This window comes from Haplochromis burtoni, unplaced genomic scaffold (genome assembly GCF_018398535.1).
Source record: "Haplochromis burtoni strain Fernald_Lab_line unplaced genomic scaffold, NCSU_Asbu1 Contig_193, whole genome shotgun sequence".
NCBI classification, from domain to species: domain Eukaryota; kingdom Metazoa; phylum Chordata; class Actinopteri; order Cichliformes; family Cichlidae; genus Haplochromis; species Haplochromis burtoni.
Window position 1 is genome coordinate 953,493 of NW_024582554.1, and position 23,630 is coordinate 977,122.

Consider the following 23,630-nt stretch of genomic DNA (forward strand, 5'->3'; position numbering starts at 1 on the left):
GGAGTTTTTCCTTCCCACTGTCGCCAAAGTGCTTGCTCATAGGGGGTCATATGATTGTTGGGTTTTTCTCTGTATCTATGAAGCGCCTTGAGGCGACTTTTGTTGTGATTTGGTGCTATATAAATAAAATTGAATTGAGTTGTACCACGTCCACATTGGCCCACATAGATTTGACAACGCTCTGCGTCCACACCAGCGTTTTCACAGAGTAAAATGCGTCATTGTTTTAGAAAGTCTACGTTTGCGCTGTCCACACTGCGACGCAAAACGCCGTCTCAGTGTGGACGGGAGGCCAAAACGGAGAGAAAAGCATGCATCAGTGTGGACGTAGATCAGAGAGCACAGAGTGTGACACTCATCACCACCCAGCTGTGAAGCACTTCTGCAGCAGTGTGAGGTCACAGATGTGCGTCCACTCTCTGTAGGTGATGTAACCTGAGCACGAGTCAGTGACAGCTGTGATTTGTGAATACGGTGTCTTTGTGAGATCAGCAGTGGTGTTAAAAACAACGACTGCTTCATCAGAGACCGTCTCTGCAGTTTACCTCTGCTGTGAGCAGCTATGAGATCAAACACAGCCACCCAGAAGTTAAACGGTTCCCGAGACGTTTGGCTGATCATTAAGACCATTAATATTATTATTATTAAGAATGTGCTGCAGGTATTTACAGACACATAACCCAGTAACACTGCTAAAGAGAGGCCTGTGGCCTGACTCCCTTTCCAAGGATAAATCACAGTTAATAACTGCCAGACAGGGAAAAAGAAACAATATAAAGAACTTGAAGGAATTCATACCAGCTTCCTGTGCCTCCTGTTAAAAATATTACGACCTGACAGGGCTCAGTGCGTCGCCTGTGGAGCAGATTTAATGGAATAAATGTCACACGGCTATAAATAAGTGACCAGGATCAGCGTCTCCTGGAACTGCACCAGCAGGGAGCATCTGCAGAGTTTCACGCTGCAGCCCTGACAGCAGACTTGCTTGGTATTCCTCTTACGAGAAGCTTTCTTTCCTTTGCACGCCATGCCCCACTTCATCATTTCATACTTTGAGTCTGTGCTGCGCTGTCCCAGCAGATCCAGCGTTTGATCCAGAAACCATTAGCTGCTTCCAAAAGCAACATCTCGTCTTCCTGAGCGTCGTTTCCAGTTAAAAATAAACAGCCTTACACAGTCATGGATTGGAAGCACACTCTGCTCTGGAGGTAGACAGACTGTTCATGAAGCTGTTTAGGACTCAGATTAGTCGCTGGCAAACAAGTCCCCCACACATCATCTAACTAAAAACGTCAAAGAGAAGGTGTGAGAGCCGCCGTCTCTGATAACAGAAGCTACTGTAGGAGACGAGTCTGTCAGTGCTGCTTGTGTTAACATGAGCAGATAGAAAAGCTGCTGTTGCGTTTCCACTCGCTGTCCCTGCCATCACTGCCAGTCGACTAAACGCATCACATGCAGAGAGTGAAGTGCTGAGCTTATTTTAAAGTAGCTGCGGGACTAACATCACTCTCGTTTCCTCCCGACTCGAGGTCATACCCAAAGACGTGCAGTGCAGCAGTGTTTTGCTGCTTTGTGCTTCCTCTCAGACTCACAAACTGTCGACCAGCATAGAAACCAAACATTAAATGTGTATCGTGTGTTTTCAGCAGCATTAAAGGCATTTACAGCACAGACACTGTGCATTTAAACACTTCCTGTTAACAGGTGGTGATGTCACAACATCAGAGTCAACATCCACATATTTTGTCCACGTTCAACACACACGTTTAAACTAGCTTTGCAAACGAGACAGAAACAAAGAACATGTGTTCAGAGTGTGTGTGTGTGTGTGTGTGTGTGTGTGTGTGTGTGTGTGTGTGTGTGTGTATGTGTGTGTGTGTGTGAGAGCAAGCCAAGTGAAAGTCAGTGTTACTCTGCTCTTTAAGAAGTTAAACACATCTCATCTTACAGCAGCACTAATGCGATCACACAGCCTGAACACGCCGAGTGCAGTAGCTGCTGCAGTGCGTGCATGGCAGGGCTCTTAAACTAAAGGAATCTCAGGCAGCTGTGCTCATATTTAACACAGTGCTGTGCAGTTTCCAGTCCTTTGAGCGCCGGTCGGCTCCTCCTGCAGGTGGCGCTCACTGATAGCAGAGGTAGCTGGTGATGAGTTTAGGGACCTCCAGCTGGCCTATGACATTTAGAGCCCTGGTGCCGAGCTTCCTCCTCACTGCCAACCTGCTGAGCTGCTGCAGACTCAGAGGAGAGGCTGAACACGGGGAAAACATGTCAAATCTCTGTTCATAACACATGCAAATGATAATATGACATTTTTCACAAGAACAAAATGACGTGTCAGCCTCTAGAACACTGATTCACTGTGAGAGTAAAGCTGGAGAAGTGAAAGCAGCTGTGCATCAGAATGTTATGGCACATGTCAGGTGTCGTCTTTCTGACGCTTCGTGGAAGTGAAAATGATCCTCTCGTGCCTCCTGCTGGTGCTGCACACTCATGAAACTTACTCTCATAAGACTGTAGGCAGGCTGCAGAGGGAGAGCCCGGCGTGGTGTAGTCCACGGGTCTCCTCTCGTGTTGATCTCGAGCGTAGATGTTGGCTCCAAACTCCACCAGCATCTCGATCGTCTCCACCCGCATGCTTTTAGCAGCGTGGTGCAGCGGAGTCTCGTGCAGCCTGGCGGCGTTCACTTTAGCGCCTACGCAGAACAGAAACATTGAAGCCTGAAGGAAGACGTCGGTGTGGTTATTTAACACATCGTTGCACCGCGGCGGTTTGTGCCGCGCCTCAACACAAAGCTCAGTTTCTCAGGGGGGCAAACATTACTGACGGAGGTGCTTTTTGTTCTTTCTGGAGCATTTCTGTGATTGTGTGCCAATAATGTCTGAAGAACACTCGTGCTTTTACCAACAGCATGTTGGAAACCTCTCTCTGCTCCTCACACACCTGTGGCATCAGGACGAAAATCCTGTTGCCTCGTTCTCGTGTTCCCAAAGTTCACACTCCCAGCGTGACCAGCAACAGTACCCACCATCCTTTTACGGCTCCGGGGTAAGGGGCTAAAAATGTGTTCTCATCTGCTCCTTACACCTGCTGGTCTACAGTTGGCACGCTGACTGTAAGGTAGCTTATACTGTGTTGTACTCTGTGTTTGATTCATCCTACTGTGCAGACCCTCACCTGCATTGAGCAGCTCTCTAACACAGTCCGTGTGCTCGTTAGCACAGGCCGCGTGCAGCGGGGTGCCGTGGTAAAGGTCATACGCCTCCAGACAAGCTCCCATGGAAATCAGCAGCTTCACACACTCAGAGTTTCCTGAAATACAAACATATATAAAATTAACTTTTATTTTCCAAAAACACAGACAACAGCACAACACGCGACACTCTCACCTCCCATGCAGGCCTCGTGCAGGGGTGAGGCTGTGCGGGAGGTGAGGGCAGGGTTCGCCTTGGCACCGTACTGCAGCAGAAGCCTCACACACTCCAAACTCCCAGCTGAACAGGCATCACACAGCGGGGTACTTCCATCCACATTCCTTGCATCCACCTGACAGCATCATGGGGAACAGAGTGTTTTCCATCAAGCCATTTCTACTTGTTTGATCTACAGTTTGACCGACTGTAGATCACATTACTGCGCCTGTGACTCACCTGAGCTCCAGCCTCAAGCAGCAGCTGCACACACTTGGCCTGTCCGTGGAGGCACGCCTCGTGCAGCGGTGTGATGGAATCCACGGCCACCATGTTGACCGAGGCTCCGCCCTGAATGAGCTCCTCCAGTTGGGAGGCCTGGCCGAGCGACGCTGCCTTGTGCACCTCTGTTCGCTCCGCCCAGCAGCCTGCAGAGGAGCACGTTCAGGAAGAACTGAAACCTCATCTCATTTACAGCAGCTGTTCTGCTGGGGTTTCTCAGTTTGCCTGTTGCCTGTGCAACACCTATACACTCGCAGACCCGGGGCTGAACGCAGAGACGAACACACCAGGACAAGCCTGGACAAGCCTGGACAAGCCTGGACAAGCCTGGACAAGCCTGGTGTGTCCTTAGGAATCTTGAAGGGCTGTTTACAGAAATCAACATGCTGTAAAAGTTGCTTAATCTCTTCTAACAGTCATTTAAAAACCTCCCACTCATTCACCTCTACAGCTTCCAAAACACTTTGTGAAAGATTTCAACAGTTTCTACTGGAAAAATATCAGATTTGAGGTACTGGTCCCTACTGGGAGTGTCGTTCCCTGCTGCTGTAAACCAGTGTGAGCCTGTGTCTTTGTCAGTGTTAAGTGAAGCGTACGTGTAGGTTCAATAAGGAAGCTCACATCCGTCTGCTCCCAGGTGTTGCCGGCTAAATCTAAACTTCACATCACTTCCACTTTCCCACGCTCTCAACCTGTTTGTGACATCACCATTCTAGTCCAATCATCTTTCTCTTGGCCTTCTTCGGGCCAATCAGCGTTCACGCCGTGTACTTTAGATCTCACCGCACATCTTTGGGAACCCCTGTTTTTCTGATGCTTGTAGCCGACACTCACAGTATCCTGCTATGAAGGCTCGAGCGTTGTGGCCATTAAGGGAACTGCTCCACAGTGGTTTAAGTCTTACTTTATGAACAGGAGCTTCTCAGTCCAGATAGATGCTTCTTCCTCAGCTGCAGCACCTCTTACTTGTGGAGTTCCTCAAGGATCCATCCTAGGGCCACTCTTATTTTCCTTATATATGTTGGCTCTAGGGTCGATTTTTATTTTAAATATAATATCTCTTTCCACTGCTTTGCTGATGACATTCATAAAAAAAGAAAAACAAGTCTTGGACGCAGCGTTTTCAGTGGGAGAAACGTTTCATCACTCATCCAAGTGACGTTGGATCCCAAAAGGTTGAACAGAATCAGCTTTTTGGGATTTACTTACCTGGATGTCTGAGCATGCATGAAGACAACTCTGTGAAACTGTTATCGGACTGTCTTGCTGATATAAAAGTCTGGATGAACTCAAACTTCCTCCACCTTAACAATAGCAAAATGGAGGTTATGGTATTTAGGAGATCTTTCCAAAACCATTCTTGAGCGCTTTGTTGTTCACTCCTCTGTCAGGTATCTTGGCATATTCTTTGACAGCTCCTTTAAATTCACAAAGCAAATAAGCTTTCAGCTTTATTCAGCTATGACTTCTTGCTAAGGTAAAGCTATTTTCTTCCTAAGGATTTTGACAGATTGAGCCACGTTTTTATATCAACTTGCTTACTGATCACTGCAGTTCCCTTTATGTTGGTGTCCTGGTGTATTTTGGTGTTTTTGCTCTATAAATAACGTGGACATATATAAACATATATGGAATTAATTCAATTGAATTCAATTAAATTTTATTTATATAGCGCCAAATCGCAACAAAAGTCGCCTCAAGGCGCTTCATAGATACAGAGAAAACCCCAACAATCATATGACCCCCTATGAGCAAGCACTTTGGCGACAGTGGGAAGGAAAAACTCCCTTTTAACAATTAGTACTTTTCAAGCTTTGCTACCACTCGGTGACCACTGCGTGATGGTCAGTGTGTGTGTGTAATTCTAAGAGCCGCATTAACTTTTTCCTGTCTTTACTTAGCTTGCATCCACACCTGGGGCCAAGTCCAACCACCCATTAAAGGGGGCCTGTGTGGTGATAGAGTGGTACAGGGATTAGAACGGTCATCACACTCCAAAAGGCCAGGTTTGAGTTTCCTGGCACCCTTTGTACCAGGTCTATTTGCTCTTTGTGGGATGGCATGGACTTCCTCCCACAATCCATAATCAATCCATTTCATATACACACATACTGTGTGCCGGTGGCCTTCTGTCAGTGCAAGCTGCCTACTCAAATCTAAAAGTGGACGTAAATTAAAACATGCCAAAGGATGTTCATCTCAGACCGCGCTGTCATCAAGCTTCTTGCATCCTTAATATCGCATCCTCTCCAGAGACAAAGTCAAATGCATGACTCGATGCGTGCTTAATCATCCAGGAAAGGAAAAAAGGTTGATTCTGTTCACCTGGACGTAGCGAGAAACGTTTCGTCATCATCCAGTGACGTCTTCAGTCCCAGCTGACTGCAGGTGTCCCCAACCTTGTAAACGGGGCATTTACACGATGACTCCAACTGGCGCCACTGACCTAGAATACGCTAAAGGTCAAGACTGAGCACTGATCAGTGATCAATGCTCTTTGATCAGTGGATGTGATCGATTGTAGTTTATGATTCACGGCTCAGTGCGTGAGTTCAATAAGCAAGCTTGTTTTCATTTTTTACCGCGTGCCACTGCTCGGTGTGCGCGCGTGCAGGCGCACGCAGGCCCATGTGGGCAGCGGCGAAGGTGTCTCTCACGTCATCGTCACGTTTTCCAGGTGAATAATTCTGTCTGTGTAATAACATGACAGCTGCCATTACCTGCTAGCTCTAGAACAAGGATTACGGCAGCCGGTGCCAGTCCTGCCGAGCTAACTCGGCCTCGATTACCGACCGTCTCGCTGTCGTCCGCTCTCGTACTCACCGATGTCGCCAAAGAAATAGGGCCGAGACTTTTCAGCGTCCATCCTCCGACTGCTTCCCCGCAGAACAAGCTAGGCTGGCACGAAACGCGGGACTTACGGCTGTTTGTAAACAGCGTCCTCGCGCGCTACATGCGGCAGGAGTCACGTGACAAAACCCGACCTCCGCGGGCATGTTGGACTTTGTAGTTTTTACCCCAAATAACACCGTTTCACGCGTGGAGAGCGACTAACATTTATTCTAACTCAGGTTGAATAATATCCTAGCGGGGTGTAAACAGCCTGTCCTGAACAGAACGCCTGGTCACGATCAAAGCTGTAATCTGGTGTGTTTAACACAGCAGCTCGTGTCGGAACCACAGAGTAGCTGCCCTGCACCCACTCACAATATCTTCTGTTGAGAGCTCCTGTAGATTTTCTCTGAACAGGCTTTGATCAGCTGAGCTGTACCTGCTGCTGCTCTGAGGTTTCACTGAAGTCAACAGTTTGTAACCCAATATTTGACACGCTGATTGGCTGATTTCCATTCCCCACACTGACAGTACACTGTTTGTGCTGTTTTCATACCAGATGGTATAAAGTTGGCATGAATTCAGTGAATTAATCAGCTACCCTCGATGCAATCTAATTCTGATCCCGAGCACCTCTGTGCACCAGTCGCACACTGTTCTTTACTCTAAATCTATCACAGTGCACCTCACTAACCTGTTTATCCTACACAAAACAACTGTAGCATCTCCTTTCATGTAGCATCTCCTTTCATGTAGCATCTCCTTTCATGTAGCATCTCCTGGTGACCAACACCCAAACAGGACAGCCATTCATCGATCGTCTCAGGGGCATCTTTACACAGCCTGGGGTCTTGCCTGGTGTGACAGACCCCAGCCTCTATGGATCGTGTGCTTAGTGCTTGTTCCTCTGCTGCCATGATTAGTGCCTCTGTGCTGTCTTCAGTCGAGCTGTATCCAGCCACTGGTAGGACTTCTGGATGTCAGCCACTTCCTCTATCTGGAGATGCAGGGGCCTGTCCTTCCATGATGGTTCCTCCTCTTCCTCAGGTTTCTGCTGCCTGAGGTGTTCACTGAGCATGCAGTTGGTTATAGGCATCTTCCTGATGTATCTGTGGATGTTCGTTGTCTCATCCTGGACTGTGGTGCTGACACTCACCAGTCCCCGGCCTCCTTCCTTCTGCTTAGCATACAGCCAGTCAGGGTTCTGGACTTGACCCTCCATGCATGGTCAGGAGCTTCCTCGTCTTGAGGTCACTGACTTCTATCTCCTCCTTTGGCCAGCTTATTATCCCAGCAGGGTAAAATAACTTGACCTGAGTCACTGATGTGCTCTTGGAGTACTTTTGGTAGTCTGGCCAGTGTCGCGTAATGTGGAGTAGAGAGAGCTGACAGGCCCCTGGCCATCACAGCTGAGCCGATAAAGGAAATTGCCTTATGTGTTATACATGTGTTGGAAATTGTCAGAGTGCTGAAACAGAGCTTTATATAGATTATACTTGTTCTCATTCAGCAATCAATTGCTTTAATTTGACATACAGTGTTGAACTGACTCCGTACAGAGATTTTCATCCTGGTTACACGTGTTTCATCTGAATGGCAAACATTTTTCAGGGGACATTTTAAACCTTGTACACTAAATGTTCATGTGTAAGTCTGTAGGGATATGGGACGATCACAGTACTGGAGGTAGCTGTTGATGCGGTGGGATATATTCAGCTGGCTCAGGACCTCTGATGCTCTGGTACCCAGCATCCTCCTCACAGCAATCCTGCAAAGCTGCTGCAGGCTCAAAGGATTACCTGTCAACAACAAATGTTTTAATAAGACGATCAGGCCTCAAAAGCAAAAAAAGAGCAAGAACGTAAGAACTTGAACGTTTTTGCTGTAAGTCAGACACAACGCAGAACCTTACTTTCATAAAACCTGAGGCAGGTGTACGAGGGAGATGCAGGTGTTGTGTAGTCTATAGGCTTCCTTCCCAGGTTGTCGCTGGCGTACACATTGGCCCCAAACTCCACCAGCAGCTCAATCATTTCCACCATACCGACCCGAGCTGCGTGATGCAACGCCATTTCATGGAACTTCACTGAATTCACATTAGCACCTGCATAATTCACAATCATGTAAAGGTCTTAGTCCAAAGACATGCACAGGTTAAATGCTGTTAGCATGAGTGAACAGCTGTCTGCCTCAGCCCTGTGATCCAGAATGAACCCGCCCCTCACCCTCTTACAGCTTTGATTGGCTGCAGCACTCTCTGTAGGAAATAAAACAACCATACATTGCACCTTTAACACACCTGCAGTTAGCAGCTCCTTGACACAATTCAGATGTTCTTTAGCACATGCTATGTGAAGGGGAGGCCCAAAGTGGACGTCAAATGCCTCCAGCTTGGCACCGCTGGCTATCAGCAGTCTCACAACTTGGGGGTTACCTGAGAGGAATGTGAAGCGTTGTTCATAGGGAGACATGTGACAGCATGGCAGAGTGTTGTTCCTGCTGAAGGTTTACCTTGTATGCAGGCCTCGTGGAGCGGTGAGGCAGTGAGGGCTGTGAGGGACGGGTTCACCTTGGCTCCATAGTCCAGCAGCAGCTTGGCACATTCCAGGCTGCCAGCAGCACAAGCATTACAAAGAGGCGTGCTACCATGGATGGTGCGTACATCCACCTGGAACAAACAGAAGAACATTATCTAGCTATTCTTTAGGTAATCTACAAAATTGTAGGGCCATGTTAAGACCTGAACAACAAAGAGTAGTTATCGTTTGTGAGGCTGTCACAGAGAGAGTGCCTCTTGCTGCCCAGCAGTGGGATTCTGCACCAGAGAGCATCACTTTGTACCCGCTGTGTTAAGGTGCGCGACTCCCAGACTCTACACCGGCTTGTAGAGTGAAGCTGTGCCTCACCTGGGCTCCTGCCTCCAGCAGCAGGCGAGCACAGTTTGGATGGGCCTGGATGCAGGCTTCATGTAGAGGAGTGATGTTATCCACAGTCACCATGTTGACGGACGCTCCGTTTTCTATCAGCTGCTTCAACTGCAAAGTCCTGCCGTGGGATGCTGCTTCGTGCAGAGCAGTGCGGTCTGCCCAGAAGCCTCACACACACACACACACACGAGCACAACAGCAAAGAGACCGTCCATTAACCAGTTCCATTATGCGTAAACCCAGTAACCACGGCAGCAGTACTGGGTGGAATAAGTCTATTCTGTCAGTATCCATCAGTGTCATGGCAAAGTGTCCATTACTAATATATGAACAAGGGCAATACTTAGACTATTACAGAAATAACGAAGTCTTTTTGGCCTCATTCATCATGTTTACGTCCATTAGTTAGAGTGTAGTCTTGTAAATGTCGCATTTGCTCTTCATTTACAGAGGAACTCCGAGCATGTCATCTAGCTCTAAGCCGGTTAGCTACCAAATGACTTGGTCTGTGCAGCGGCCGAACTTCCTCGACACTGACGGGACTGTTATTCTCCGCCTACATTTCCCGGTTAAAACCCGCTTTTGGCAGCGAACACACGGTGTTATAATCGGACGTCAGCCGTTCCTGTGGATGAGCTGAGGTGTAAACCGTTAACTGCTGACGATGCTTACCGATGTCGCACAGAAACGAGCGGCGGGCTGCCGTCACCTCCATGATTACAGGTTACCACACACGGCGCTCTACAGAGTCGAACGGAAAGCCACCGCGGCATTCTGGGAATTGTAGTAGCGATCTGAAGACGAACCGAGGATTCTGCAGACTCATAAAGCGAACGCGGAAGTGTCGAAATCCATTTCCTAGTTTGGTCACATGGAACTTTTTTCCCTTAAAGCGAGTCAGTAATCATAGACTACCTACCTTTAAGGTGTTAAAGGCTCGTTTACAGTGATGCCAGCGAGGTGTGACGACTGCGGTGGGTGATCCGAGGCTACAGTGGTGCTTGGACAGCTTCAGCTTCCCTTCTGTCACCACGTTTGTCCCACAGATGCCTTCATAAGAAAGCAGACTTGCTGTGTGTCCAAGAAGCTCGTGTTTTAGTTTCTTCAGCTTGGCACGAATCATCAGCATGTGTTTGTGCGTTAGATCCATGGAAATGTGTTTTTACCTGATGACCCAGTATTACAAGTCTGAGCTTTCATCCATGATGATGCACTACCAAATGTTGTCAGGGTAAGGATGTGTAGAAGCAGACATTACAAAGCCTGCTGCATACTTGAAACTACTAAAATAAATAAATCTCACACAGCTTTGGATTTTGACAAAGTTTTTCTTTTTTTACTTTGCAGTACAGAAATCATTTGAGCCCCAAGATAGTTTTTTTCTTCCTTTTTTAACAACAGTTGTTCAAAACCAGATATCACAAGGCTCCCATCAGTTCAATACTGCTGCAGTACACATTTGGTCCTTCTTAAGCAATTACATGTGTCATCAATCTGCTGTTAATGCTCGGGTCTTTGATTATTTTGGGTAATACAGGAACTAATACATTTTTCTCAGATGCATTATAGTAACTCAAAGTGTTGAAAACCGGTTCAGGAGGTTCATGTTGAGCTACAGTCGTGCCTGTGACTTACTGTATGCTGTCGCACAATCAGGGGATCAAACAAAGAAAGAAGACCTAGCCCATACACCACTAAAGCACTTTTACAAAACCGGACCATATGATGTGGATGCTGAGGTGCTGCCTCGCACGGCGCTCTGCTGTTACCGGCCTGAAAGTGCAGGAACTGCCACATCCTGTGAGGAACACTCAGCTCAACACACCACAACTGAATACAGACACACGATGCCAAGCCACAACTCACAGAACCTGACACGAAAAGAACACCTGCATATACAAAATATCAGCCGAGTATAGAGTGTACATCTTTTCCAGATACTATTGATTATGAATCGTTTCATTTGGCATCTTTGGACTACGCATCGTCTTAGCATGATGAATTAGAAAAATGTAGGGTATTAACTGTCTATTAGATATAACCAGTATTTAGTGCAACACCCACCTGAATGATGTGAAGAAGCATAGCGCTCTCCCTGAACCCTATCCAACAAAACTATACCGCCTCTCTCTATGCATCATCAACTTCTTCAGTGGGCAAACTGTGTACTCGAGTAATCAGTCAGCCCACTGGTCTTTACTTTTTTGTGTAAGTTTTCTATTTTTTATAAGATTTCCGTTGTCTTTGATTATCAGAGTGTTGCAGGACTGGCTGCCTCTACGAATCATCGTCACCAAAGGTGTCCTTCTTCTTGCGCTCCATCTCAGCAAAGTCAAACTCTGAGCCTGTCATCCTCTTGTAGATGTCCTTGATGTCATCACAGGTGGTCTCAAAGTGAGTTGTTGCATCGTAGGACCGAGAGATGAAGATCTAGAGGGAAACAAAAGTCCAAGTGTGCCTTAACGTCACAGAGCAAACATCGTGAAATAACCAAAACAATCATCCATACAAAGTGGAAGCAACAACAGAACAAAGTCTCCAAGAACTAAAAGAAGTCCAATCAAAGCGCCCGAGATGTTCAACTGTAACTGTTCACCAGGTGGCAGTAAGAGCACGCAGTGCGTTCTTTCATGTCAACTACGCACACTACAAATCATTAGTTACAAAAGTATCCTCCTTTTATTTCTGTGGTCACAGAGGAGCTTTCAATGGCTTTGTAAACCTTTGTGGGCGGAGCTGATCGAGCACATGTGTGTGCCTCGTGTAAAAACCCAGCATTAGAGTGAAGAAACTGCAGTGCACACAGATATATGGCAGAACTTTGCAGTCATGTCCAGGACATTTAATAACAATATCTGCTGACTGGTTTTTAGCCTTGTAGGCAGATTTACAAGCTAAAGCTAACGACAGAAGGATAACATGCAGTTGTGAAGATGTGCACTCTGACAAATCAGCTCAACTGCACAGAGATTAAACCAAGTCTGCCTTTATCATGTGATAAATACGGCCATGTGCTAGTCACACATCTATAAGACACCAACGCTGTGCGCTTCATTAACTGCATCGCTGACTTTAGCCATGTTAAACATGCCATTCACATCCAAGCTGGAAACTGACAGAAACAGACTTCAGCCCAGTCTGGATCTGACACCATTTTTTTAACACTTCTAGTCAGGTTTAACTGTGACATCAACCCCACTGTGTTAGCACTGAGATTTAAACATTCATAACAAAAAAACATCTCCACAAGTTCAGAGATTGATATACTTGATGGGAAATACAGATGAAGATGAGGGATACGGACACATGCATGAAAAATCCTGGAATGACACGTTTTTCCTCTGTGGGTATTTGGCAATAGTAGCAATACTGGGAAGTGTACGGTCGGAGGTCAAACTGAAGAAAACACCAGCACACAGAAACATGGTGTGAAAGCACACAAAACACTGGAAAAAGGCAAAAACAAACTCAACAGAAGTGTTTCTGGCAGGGCTAACTTTCTGGCAGGTCACCGTGGCACGGTCAAGAACAAACTGTGTAATAGTATAAACAATATTTCATCTTCATACCTGACTTTCAGTCCCAATGTCAGTGGGTGCATACTGGTCGCTAATGCTGACAAACTTCTGCTCGATGGGCTCCAGTAAGTCCAGGGCTGGCTTGATCTCCTTCTCTGGCTCACCCGTCTCCACTGTGGTGCTAACGATGGCGATGTATTTACCCTGCGCAGCCACATTGTGTGCAAAGGAGATCATACAAACATAGATGTCTGCAAAAGAAAAACTCAAGTTAGTGTCACATTCAATGTTGTCATTTAGTGCCAGTGGCCAACGTTTTGATGTTAGACATTTGAAACCCTGCATCAGATCTGAGCCTCAACTAAAACCTGACGTGCATCTCGAGAACGTGACTGCACATCGGGTGGATGCTTGGTGTGGAAGGTTGGGGTGTGGGGATGAAAGGATTTTCACTTACTACGCAAGTTAGGACGTTAAGGTCTGACTATACAAGCACGCTATACAGCTGACTGAAAATTTGATCCTAAAGGCCTAAACATGAGGCTGGCTGCTCACCGTGTTTCCTGTTGACCTGATTCTGGGGGATGATGATCTGGCACGAGTTTACGTCGCCAGTGTTGGCTATAGGATGACTCAAGATGCAGATGGCTCTGATCACCTGACCCACTTTGGTGACACGATCCATAATGTAGCTGGGGTCGCAGATCAGCTGCTTGCACCTTGCAATCTGTGATTTGCAAACATGTTCAAAAAGTTAAAGTAGTGAACAACACCAAAGAGCAACTGCAGGGACATTAAGATTGTAAAACGCCATTAATCCAGGTGGCCACCAATCACTGTCACTGCGATTCTCCATCAGAGCAAAACATGGTAAATGGCCTGTATTTGTAAAGCGCTTTACACATCCACCCATTCACACACTGGTGATGGCAGCTACATTGTACCCACAGCTGGGGCGCATTGACAGAGGCAAGGCTGCCGGACACTGGCGCCACCGGGCCCTCTGACCACCACCAGTAGGCAACGGGTGAAGTGTCTCGCCCAAGGACACAACGACCGAGACTGTCGGAGCCGGGGCTCGAACCGGCAACCTTCCGATTACAAGACGAACTCCCAACTCTTGAGCCACGATCGCCCTGAGACATCACAGTCTTTGCAGATGCTGGTGCTAATACAGCGCTTTTCTACTCTTAAGGATAGGGGAACATAATAAAAGGAGGAACCCGTCTGGCTGTGCCTTCAGCACTACTGGGACCGGCGTTACTCACCTCCCCCTCCGACTTGACTCCCACCACCTTCCCATTCTCCATCACAATCTCTTCTATTGGCTTGTTCAGCATGTACGTCCCACCGTAGATGGCGCTAAGCCTGGAAATTGAGTCACAATTCAAGAGTCAAAACCACACCCAACCTCAATGTAACAAAGTCCAGTTAAAGAAAACGTCCTCAAACAAAAAGTCCAACATATCAAGTTCCATGTGGATTATTAGTCATCGCAATATATTCTGAAGCAGCCTGACAGTCGTGCACTCAAACAAAGTATTGAAAAATATAAAAAGTTGTCTTCAAATAAAAATGCTTACTTAAAAAATAAAATAACAATGAAAATGTGTAGTTTGAGTTTCCCCCTTAACTCGAGCTCACATGTAAACCAGCATCTCAGCTTTACCTCTACTTTGGTCTCCTCACAGAGTTTGGTTCGCACACGTGCTCTGAATGAAGGATTTGACTGAGTGTCGTCACATTGGATGAGTTACAAATGGTAAATGGCCTGTATTCGTTTAGCGCTTTACTAGTCCCTAAGGACCTCAAAGCACTTTACACATTCACACACTGGAAGTCTGTGACCGGGCTGTGTGCATACAATAACTGCTGCAAAGAGAAAGGCTGCGTATATTACAATATATCAAAGTTAGAGTAAAAACAAGTGCTCTGTTTAAATCTAGGACTGGTGAACTAGGATCTAATCTGCCAAACTGCCAGATTGAAAACGTGGCCACCTGCTGTGCCAACCCCCCTGTGAATAAGGGAGCAACCTATACTGTAGCTTATTAAACTTTCAGAACTCACTGCAGGAAGGTAAATGAAACCAAAACCTACAAACAGTGTGACAACTTTGTTAGGGTAGATATCAGACTACGAAGCAGAATATCCAACCCTAAACCACAGTTAACATCTTTTTGGTACAAACAAAATATTCATCACACGTGTCTAACAATGGAAAGTGTCCCCTACCTGGCAAAGCCTTGTGGCAGTTCTCCCAGGCCGTACAGTGGGTACAGATATGGGCTCTTGCCATATCGGGCCAGAGACTCACTGTAAAGCTTTATCCTGTTGATTGCTTCCATGCAGGGTTGATCCAGGTAACTAAGGGCAGAACAATTAGAACAATCTAAATGCTACAAGCTGCAGCGTTTCACAGCAGAGGCCATCATAATAATGCCCAATTACAGACACTTAAGACAAAAGAAGGCTACTAACTCATCTGTACGGTAGAGAGCAAGGGAGTGACCGGTGAAGTCCATGACTTCCTGGCCCAGGTCAAACTTCTTGTATATTTCCCTCATCGTCGTCTTCTTTGGGTCGACACCCTCCATAGTCTTGGGGTCATTCTCATCAAAGTTGGCAACAAAGACCAGGAACTTTCTGAAGCGCCGCTTCTCAAACAGCCCCATCAGACCTTTGAGTGAGAACGAGTTTAGAAAAGGAGGAAATCCATAACGAGAGCAACAAAACAACCTTCCACTAAACCGTTCAGTATTTAACTAGACTCACTGGATGCCAGGGCCTCCGTCTCCGTAGAGGGAACTTTATGGATTTTGGGCTTCTTGTACACAAAACTGCCTTCAACCACTTTGAAATCCAGGTAGCGAGTCACCTGTGTGATCAGCAGCATGCGGACCAGCTGACCTGCAACAAAGGGATACTTTCATTCATGGAAACGTTCATCGTTATCACTTCTAAGGATCCTTTTAATCGTTGCCCAGTTATTATATCGTTTCTTGTCTACCAAAGATCAGGGAAACTATACCATTGGCCATGAGGAATTTAGGGACAAGGTCCACGTTCCAATCCCGGCCTTTTCCCATTGAGTCAGGAGGGCTTCCAGGAAGGTTGAAGCGCTTGTAGAGCTGTAGTGAGACACATAACATCTGACCCACAGGCAACAGCTTCCACTTTCACAGCGGCATCTTAATTTCCTACTCTCACAAAATGAAATATGCTAATTCTATCATCACCACCTCTGCTGGATAGAAGAGGAACGTGTGGCGTTTCAGAACAAAATGGATCCATGTTAAAAGAAGCCATTACCAGCCTTAAAATACAAACGTTCATCCTAACTCCACATCACTGTGGTGAAACAACCAACTCAATACAAAAGAGAAATCAGAGATGTGGGAGGTCAACTTACGTCTTCAAGAGGTGTGATGGAGGCGCTATCACCTCCGTAGTAGGAGTTGCGATCCATGTGCAGAACCTTTTTCCCATTCACTGACATAATGCCTGATAAAATACATTCCTGTTGGGAGAGGAAGTACAGAAGTTAGACTCAAATCAACCACAGAGTTCTTCAGAGTGCTTTCCTCACACACGAGTTACAGGATATAATAATGACAAAAACACTAATAATAAAAATGATTTACTCAACAGGAATAGCTGTATTTACCAGGGTCAGCTCAACTGCATGCAGCTGCAGTGAAACATTACTTCATTGGTGGTTCAGAACTCGATTACTGCCGTCCAGCACGTGCTGTTATGTTTATACACATGCAGAAACACTAAGATCTATACAGTTACACCAACAAATCTCTGTTTTTTAAAAATGCAGCCAATTCAGGAAGTGAACTTTTGTCAGACAACAACAGATTTACGCCTTCATCCTGACGGTAACACATACCATGCAAGTGTAACCTCCCTGATTCTGCAGCTAACCTTCTGCATGTCAGTTTTGCCTCCCATCACTTCCTGTCGGTCTCAATACTTTTAGCAACAGTCTGTAATGTGTGAAGTGACTCAGTAGGTCAGGTCGTCTGCCATCACACTCGTAGGGTTAAACTGCAGCTTTTTTTATTTTAAACAAAACAAAAGCAGTGTTTCTGTTACGGTAATTCACTACGCGATTCGGCCATTTGTACTTTACAATGTCCCACATGTTACCGTTTCCATGACTTTCAATTTGCCATAAGACCAACTTTGACCGCTCAGCTCTGCATGCATGTCTGACATGTTTGTGCAGAGCTGAGAGGATAAGTGCTGCTTCCACTGGGCTTCAGAGGGTTGGACATGATAAGAATTGCCACAGTGGAATTCCCACCCAAACTCAATAAGATTAGAGCTGAGGGCTTGTAGAAGTTAGCCACCAGTGTGAGCATCATGTGACTGTGGATTTTACTCTAAAACAAGTTGTTCTACTGAATGAAAGGTTAGGCTCAGGAGAATGTTTCTTACATACCAACCAAACTAAGGCAGCACTGACTGATGCCACCTAACGCTTACTGTCAACTTGTACAGCACCTGTGCCAGTACACACAATACTACAGCTTACTGGTAAACCATCTTTCCCATGAAAATATCCATTGCACAAAAACTAGCTGTTAAAAAAAAAACGAGTTAAAAATACAAATAAACTGAAATATAAAAACTACAATCTAAGAAAAAAAATGGAAACAATGTTGCGCTTTAATTTAAAAAAGATACAAAAACTGGATAAACAAAATGAAAATTTAAAACATGCAAAACTATAAACGCCCTGCTACTTCACTCATCTCGGCATCATTTCTGCAACACTGTGCACGTTTGTCCAAAGAAAGTTTCATTTGCTCCAGTGAAACTGGATCGTGACGACTGCTCAAAGCCTCGTGCAGACACACCAAATAAATAAAATAAAATATGTGGGCCAGAGTTGCTGTAATGTGGCACAGCCACTCCTCTGAGGAGACGTGACTGAAGCCAACCTGCTGCTGCCTATAAAGACCGCGACTTTGAGAGAGGCCCGGAGGACTGTCAGCGGCAGGATTCATGCTGACAGAGGGGAAATCGTGCCAGTTCACTGTACTGTCAGGCAAAACATTACACCAACACAAGCAGTGACAAAGTCCCAGTTCAATATTTAACACACAAAGAAGGGAAGGGGTAGTCGGGGGCAACAAAGACTCCATCTGGACGGCTTTCTCAAACATCATAGTCACATGTCTCAAATATAACCTGACTTTTAATTTACTAATAATTAGGGCTGCCACAAACGATTATTTTGATAGTCGACTAGTCACCGATTATTTATGCGATTAGTCGACTAATCAGATCATCATCCACTGGACGTAAAACGTACAGCTTATTGCACCAGCATGCATCTGCTCTTATATAACTATCATTAGCTTACAGCTTTAAGTGTTTCAGGTATGTGCTAACTAAAAATAAAGACTAGATGATAGTTTATTAAATTTTAATGACATTTGCAGATTGTCTCGGTGAAGTTTAATAAACTCCTTGCTATCTAAACTATAACAGGACACCGGAGTAAATTCTCCAGCATCTCACACTTCTGATAATCAGCTGTCTGCTTGACGTTTATTCAGCTGTGTAAAAACTATAACTTTAATCTCAGCCAAACCGATTTACTCAGGAACAAATAAAATACTAAAAAAAGCCAAACAATAACATTTGTAAGTTATCTAAGTGACTCATATATCATGTTTAACCTGAGTAGGAAAGACGGCGGTGGGTTTGAAAACGATCTGCCGGGAGTCCGGTGTTCTCACGGCGCTAGTGACCTAGCCCCCGGCTAGCTATCGAGCTAGTGGGTAACAGACGGCTCCGAAAACGTCGGAGCGCTTTTGAAAATATGTGGTGAAAATATGAGCAGATATTTGAGGTTTACACAGCTACATTCTCGCCTGAAAATATGTTAAATGTTTATTTTGTGACCCAGAAAGAATAATAAGAGTAATATTAAAACTAACTAGCTGCCGCCATTGTTGGAAACTAAGCTGGGCCGCGCTATGAATTCTGGGACACTGCTTCTTCTTCTTCGGGGTTTAACGGCAGCTGACATCCTTGTACATGCAGTGCTGCCATCTTCTGTTTCAGTCCGTTATTACACTCTTAAATCCTGCTACTTATTCCTGCGTCTTTTGGGATCTTACAAAGCTTCAAACGACGCGTCAACTATTAAATCAGTCGTCGACGATTTTGATAGTCGACGTAATCGTGACTAGTCGACTAATCGTGGCAGCCCTACTAATAATGTAAAGAAGTTAACTGAAGACCTACAAATGTACAAAGTTGGTGTCAGTTGTGGATATATGACTGATTTATGTGCTTTTCTTCATGTCATGTGACCATTAACGAGCCTGCCAGCTGGATAAAACAAGACATCAGTTTGAAGATCTGTTTCAGGCATTTTTCATCAGAATTTAATCTGATCACCTACAAATGCAGATTAAGACAAAAATAAAGCTTTACTCTATAGTAATAAACTGCACTGTGCGGTTGACTCCAGCACCGCCACGGGCAGATTAAAGGTCTACATGCAAACATGTGATGGGCTTATAAAATGAGAATGGAAAGTGCCACATCCACAGGATCTCTCTTTTATGACAGCATTTTACAGCAGCACATGCAGAGTGTAACGCATCTTTACAATCTCTATGCTTTTTGTATAACTTCATCATTTCATCAGTAAATTCTCAAACACACCACTGACACCTACAACCTAACAAAACACTGGCCTGTTAGAGGACGTGTAAGGTCAGCAGTTTGTGACCCTCAGCTTTTCAACCACAACCCACTTTATACTTCACCTTTGGATTTTACAGCAGACTTTTAGCAGAGCCTTGAATCTGGATTATATTTAAGGCTTTTCTTTTACCCATCAAGTCATCTCTGCTTTAAGTTTGTTTAGCCACAAACTAACTGGTTCCTTTCAGTAAGTCCCTTTGTTGCTTCCTTTTTGGTTGAGTCAGTTTCCTGGTTTTGTATTCAGTAATTTTGTCTCGTCTACAGCGGTGTACTCCTCGCAGAAGAGAATCCCTCCTCTTTTCCTAGCCTGAACTTCATCTTCTTCTTGAGGGTCTTAGCCCGAACATTTCAGCCCGAGTATCTTGTATCAGTTCCATAACTTCTGTATTACTTGACTCATTAAGATTATCAGCAGTGCTTCAGATTCTCTTATTTTTACTTCTAAGCTACTTTTCATAAGTGGAGTCTTGTGTTCCATCATGCCTCTGCACTACAGTTACCTGTAGTCATTACTGTGACTGACTACTTTTACTGCACTTTAACTATCAATCTTTCAAAGTAAAGCACTTCTGCAAACACTGCAGATCCCTCCTACACATCAACTCAGTTATTTAAAATGGAGAAATGGTTTACCTGACAATGGGAATAAAAACATTTTGCTGACCTCAAATTACAGAAACAAAAGTCTAGATAGTGACTATAAAACCGACTAAGAGCAGTCACAGGTGTCACAGCTGGTTTATTTAGCGTGTTCTTTGGTGTGTGGCGAGACGCTGACATGCCTCAGGTTTGAAACGGCCTTCATTTTGCAGCAGATGACTTTTAAGCTGGTGGAATAATTTCGTAGTACTGCTACCTTTAGCAGCAATAGTTTTACGGCATTAATGCAAATGACCGCACTGAGTTCTGCATCCTCCTCGAGAAATCCAAACACAGCGAGTCTCATTCCCTCGCTCGTCTGAAGCTCCCGCCATATTTTTCCCTATCTGGTGGTATATAAACACAGAGTGCAGTGGGCCATGGGGGGGTTAATATTGCCATGCCAATTTATACTTGACAGTTACATCGAGTATACTCGATATATCGCCCAGCCCTAGTTTTAACTGTTGGTTTTGTCCTCTGGGCTCTGCACTGGTCACGTAACTGAAAAGAATGAAAAGTGTCATTGAGTTTGTAACAGACTTCCTCGTATGGTATGAGGTTACTGTGCAGTTAATGGGATTTCCCATCTCTTCTTCAGCTCCCACCTAAAATGTTTCTACACCTGAGATGTGAAGAGCATCTTTGCCCTTCACTTGTATTCGTTCTTCTTCAGTTATTCACTCATTGGGACGAAAAAGAAATAACAACACACGGACACATTTTAGCCTCAGGTAACACATGGCTTACTTTGTGAGGGGGAGATGCCTGAGCCCCACCCACTGAGCCAGAGAGCAGCCAGGGACAGCTCGAGTGAATCGAAGGCAAAACATGCCTAACTTTGTATGCCCATCTGTTCAAATCTGCATATTCACTGTAAACTAATTGTTCATTTTATCTTGTGCTTTTTGCTTTTACTGTTCTTGATTGTCATTGTTCTACTATGTGTTTTACTCCATTGTTAAGTGTCTTTGGGTGCTTTTAAATAACATTTATTATTATTATCATCACTATTATGCCTCAGTCTTTTCAACAAAACGCCTTTTAGTCTAGATTCTCCATCCTTTATCACCATCTCAGATGACAACACACTTATGTTTAAACTATCAGGACTGCTAGTTTGATGAAGGCTTTTAATGTCAAACTATAAACTGTAAGAAAACCCACAAATTGGTGAGCATCAATTCATCCATTGATAGAAACACTGTCACTGGCTTAATTGGGCCAATCAACTTGTAGAGCTGTCACAACAATCTCTTTATACTTCTCAATAACTAAATGCTGTCCTACTCACATCTCCTGGCTGGAGTCTAAAAGCTGCTTACTCCAACTACCAGCATCATAATGAGGACCGGGCCACACTTAGAGCTTGGCATCTTGTGCCAAGCCCCTCCTCTAATGTGTCGTCAGTAGTGGACAGATGGGGAACCCTGTCCCCCTGCCCCCCGCATAATAAACCTCCCAAAATCCAAGAAGGCCTGCCTAACAATTTCCATTTAAGACCTAGAGCACAGAGTACACTTCACAGTGACAGCTGTTACCGTGCACTTACAAACGTTTTAAGACTAATTGTTGCCATGTACAACACAGCTATCCCTTTCTAATTAAGCATCTGCCCCAGAGACAGGAAACAAAGTCAGATGAAGTTTCCTGGTGGCAGGGCTTGCACAGATTCCTGCATAACCTGCTCAGTTAGTAAACATAGCAACGCCTTTGTCTGTGTTGTAGCAGAAAAGGAGAAGGGGAAGGTGGCAGAATACAGAAGTGAAGTCATTTATTTGCAGACTCAACTACTTCCGTGTGAAACTACACTATGCCACCTCAGTCTTCAAGTCTGCTGTGGTTCCGAGTGGTTGGCCACCAGCTCTAACTAAACTGGCTTCTGGCAGTGTACTTTCAGTTCCTCAGCCTTGTTGGAACCACACCCAGTATTAGTCCTCAAAGTTAACCCGCTGTGCTGAAGTCCTGGGCTGAAGCAACTCAAAAACACGTCACTGTACAGCGACTCAACAAGGTGGTGACGACAATGGTACAAGCAGCAAGTTGGCTTGTGATTAAGCCCCAAACTAACCACTGGTTTTCCGGCATGTTTAAACAACAAAGTCAGGAAGTCTGTCCGAGGGAATCGTTTTATTTAAAAGTACGACCAGCAAAGAGAGTCCGCAGAAACAAAGCCTACACATCCCCAATCCCACACACGCCACTCGGTACGTTAGTTTTTGGTGGGCGGCGGGTGTAAAAGTGAACTGAAAGTCGGACAGGATATGTAACTTCAACCTGCTGGTGAAGTTTGCGACTGCAGTTACATTAACGTGTCCCAATGCGCCTCTATGCCAAATAGCTTCTCGTTTTATTAAACCCGAGAACCTGCTGAGATTTCTTCGTAGTGCTGTTCAGTTTGTAGTAGTTTAGTTGCACTGCCGCACAGAACAGCGCTGAAAGGACACTTCAACGAGCTCATCATAGCTGCACTGCCGTAGAACTGCTTGCAGCAGGCGAGCGGCGGTGGGAACAGTTTCGACCCCAGGAATACATTCGATGACACCGCTACAACAGGACTGTGCTCCGTCGTTAGCAGGCTAATAAAATAGCTTAATGTAGGTCAGCTAACGTTAACAGACTACTCATCCGTAGGCTAATCTTATCTTGACTGAGAAAAGCTGCCTTAATTGGCGCTCAGTTTCTGCATATCCACACAATGAACTGCGCTAATTAAACTCAAGCGGTACTACAATACCTATTAAGGATACAAAACAGTTTGAGCGTTTCAACTTATCTCGAGCGAGTTAACAGTTGCTATCGTTAATCTTTTTCAGACACTGAAAGCAGCTGCCGATAGCACAGAGCTAGTAGTTGGGGTTAGCGCCTTCATTTAGTTTCCATTGCTTAACACGTAAACGCTCACGCTCGGTTAGCGGCTAAGCTAGCTACTTAGCATTAACCCTGCTGATTAGGCCCCGTCTTCTCCAGCGTTAACCGCGATGTTAACAGGTTGCAAATCACGCCCACGCGTTGTATGTTTTTCTCTCTCACCGTAAGCCCGGTGCCCAGAACGATAACGTCGTATTCTTCATCCATTTTTTCCAAAAGTCTTTGCTCTTCCGCTCCGGAATATGAGGAAAGAAGAAAATGGAGATCTGCGGGGCTACAAGTGAGAAGGGGCTGCGGCTCAGCGTCAGGCGCCTTCGGGGCGGGGCTTCTCAGCCTGTCAGTCACTGCAGGAAGAGGCGTGAAGAAGCGTCGTACCGGGTACCTGTGTGGGCCAATGGTGTGGACGCACTGC

At 45.4% G+C, this 23,630-nt stretch overlaps 3 protein-coding genes across 8 annotated transcripts; all 3 read right to left on the minus strand.

Moving 5' to 3' along the window:
- Positions 1–1,845: 1,845 nt before the first annotated feature.
- Positions 1,846–7,904, minus strand: asb13a.2 (ankyrin repeat and SOCS box containing 13a, tandem duplicate 2). Of its 2 annotated transcripts, XM_005935339.3 has the most exons (6): positions 6,517–7,904; positions 3,652–3,839; positions 3,391–3,547; positions 3,179–3,313; positions 2,505–2,696; positions 1,846–2,251 (listed from the first exon to the last, which is right to left on the minus strand). In XM_005935339.3, exons 1-6 carry the CDS (start codon positions 6,557–6,559, stop codon positions 2,124–2,126), a joined length of 843 nt encoding a protein of 280 aa, XP_005935401.1. In that variant the 5' UTR covers positions 6,560–7,904; the 3' UTR covers positions 1,846–2,123. The 2 variants fall into 2 exon arrangements, with proteins under 2 accessions (XP_005935401.1, XP_042081980.1); XM_042226046.1 differs by having other exon boundaries at positions 2,138–2,696.
- A 120-nt stretch (positions 7,905–8,024) lies between these two features.
- On the minus strand, positions 8,025–10,641 carry asb13a.1 (ankyrin repeat and SOCS box containing 13a, tandem duplicate 1). Of its 5 annotated transcripts, none has more exons than XM_005935335.3 (6): positions 10,125–10,641; positions 9,432–9,607; positions 9,037–9,193; positions 8,825–8,959; positions 8,438–8,629; positions 8,025–8,324 (listed from the first exon to the last, which is right to left on the minus strand). In XM_005935335.3, exons 1-6 carry the CDS (start codon positions 10,165–10,167, stop codon positions 8,167–8,169), a joined length of 861 nt encoding a protein of 286 aa, XP_005935397.1. In that variant the 5' UTR covers positions 10,168–10,641; the 3' UTR covers positions 8,025–8,166. The 5 variants fall into 5 exon arrangements, with proteins under 5 accessions (XP_005935397.1, XP_014193312.1, XP_005935396.1 ...); XM_014337826.2 differs by having other exon boundaries at positions 8,825–8,947; positions 9,432–9,619; XM_005935334.3 differs by having other exon boundaries at positions 9,432–9,619.
- A 119-nt stretch (positions 10,642–10,760) lies between these two features.
- On the minus strand, positions 10,761–23,547 carry gdi2 (GDP dissociation inhibitor 2). The gene is made up of 10 exons (XM_014337825.2): positions 23,381–23,547; positions 16,383–16,490; positions 16,002–16,101; positions 15,746–15,880; positions 15,452–15,650; positions 15,206–15,337; positions 14,239–14,338; positions 13,526–13,697; positions 13,022–13,221; positions 10,761–11,882 (listed from the first exon to the last, which is right to left on the minus strand). Exons 1-10 carry the CDS (start codon positions 23,423–23,425, stop codon positions 11,730–11,732), a joined length of 1,344 nt encoding a protein of 447 aa, XP_014193311.1. The 5' UTR covers positions 23,426–23,547; the 3' UTR covers positions 10,761–11,729.
- Positions 23,548–23,630: the final 83 nt, after the last annotated feature.

Excerpts from the sequence above, each read along its gene's own strand:
- asb13a.2 (XM_042226046.1), bottom strand. The coding sequence starts at position 6,559 with ATGGACGCTGAAAAGTCTCGGCCCTATTTCTTTGGCGACATCG. Across the intron at positions 3,548-3,651 it reads TGCTTGAGGCTGGAGCTCAG|GTGGATGCAAGGAATGTGGA; the intron begins GTGAGTCACAGG and ends TGATGCTGTCAG. Across the intron at positions 2,697-3,178 it reads TAGAGAGCTGCTCAATGCAG|GCGCTAAAGTGAACGCCGCC; the intron begins GTGAGGGTCTGC and ends TGTTCTGCGTAG.
- asb13a.1 (XM_005935334.3), bottom strand. The coding sequence starts at position 10,167 with ATGGAGGTGACGGCAGCCCGCCGCTCGTTTCTGTGCGACATCG. Across the intron at positions 9,620-10,124 it reads CTCGTTTCTGTGCGACATCG|GCTTCTGGGCAGACCGCACT; the intron begins GTAAGCATCGTC and ends TGTGTGTGTGAG. Across the intron at positions 8,960-9,036 it reads CCACGAGGCCTGCATACAAG|GTAACCCCCAAGTTGTGAGA; the intron begins GTAAACCTTCAG and ends CATTCCTCTCAG.
- gdi2 (XM_014337825.2), bottom strand. The coding sequence starts at position 23,425 with ATGGATGAAGAATACGACGTTATCGTTCTGGGCACCGGGCTTACG. Across the intron at positions 13,698-14,238 it reads GAGTCAAGTCGGAGGGGGAG|ATTGCAAGGTGCAAGCAGCT; the intron begins GTGAGTAACGCC and ends TGCAAATCACAG. Across the intron at positions 13,222-13,525 it reads TCAGGTCAACAGGAAACACG|ACATCTATGTTTGTATGATC; the intron begins GTGAGCAGCCAG and ends TTTCTTTTGCAG.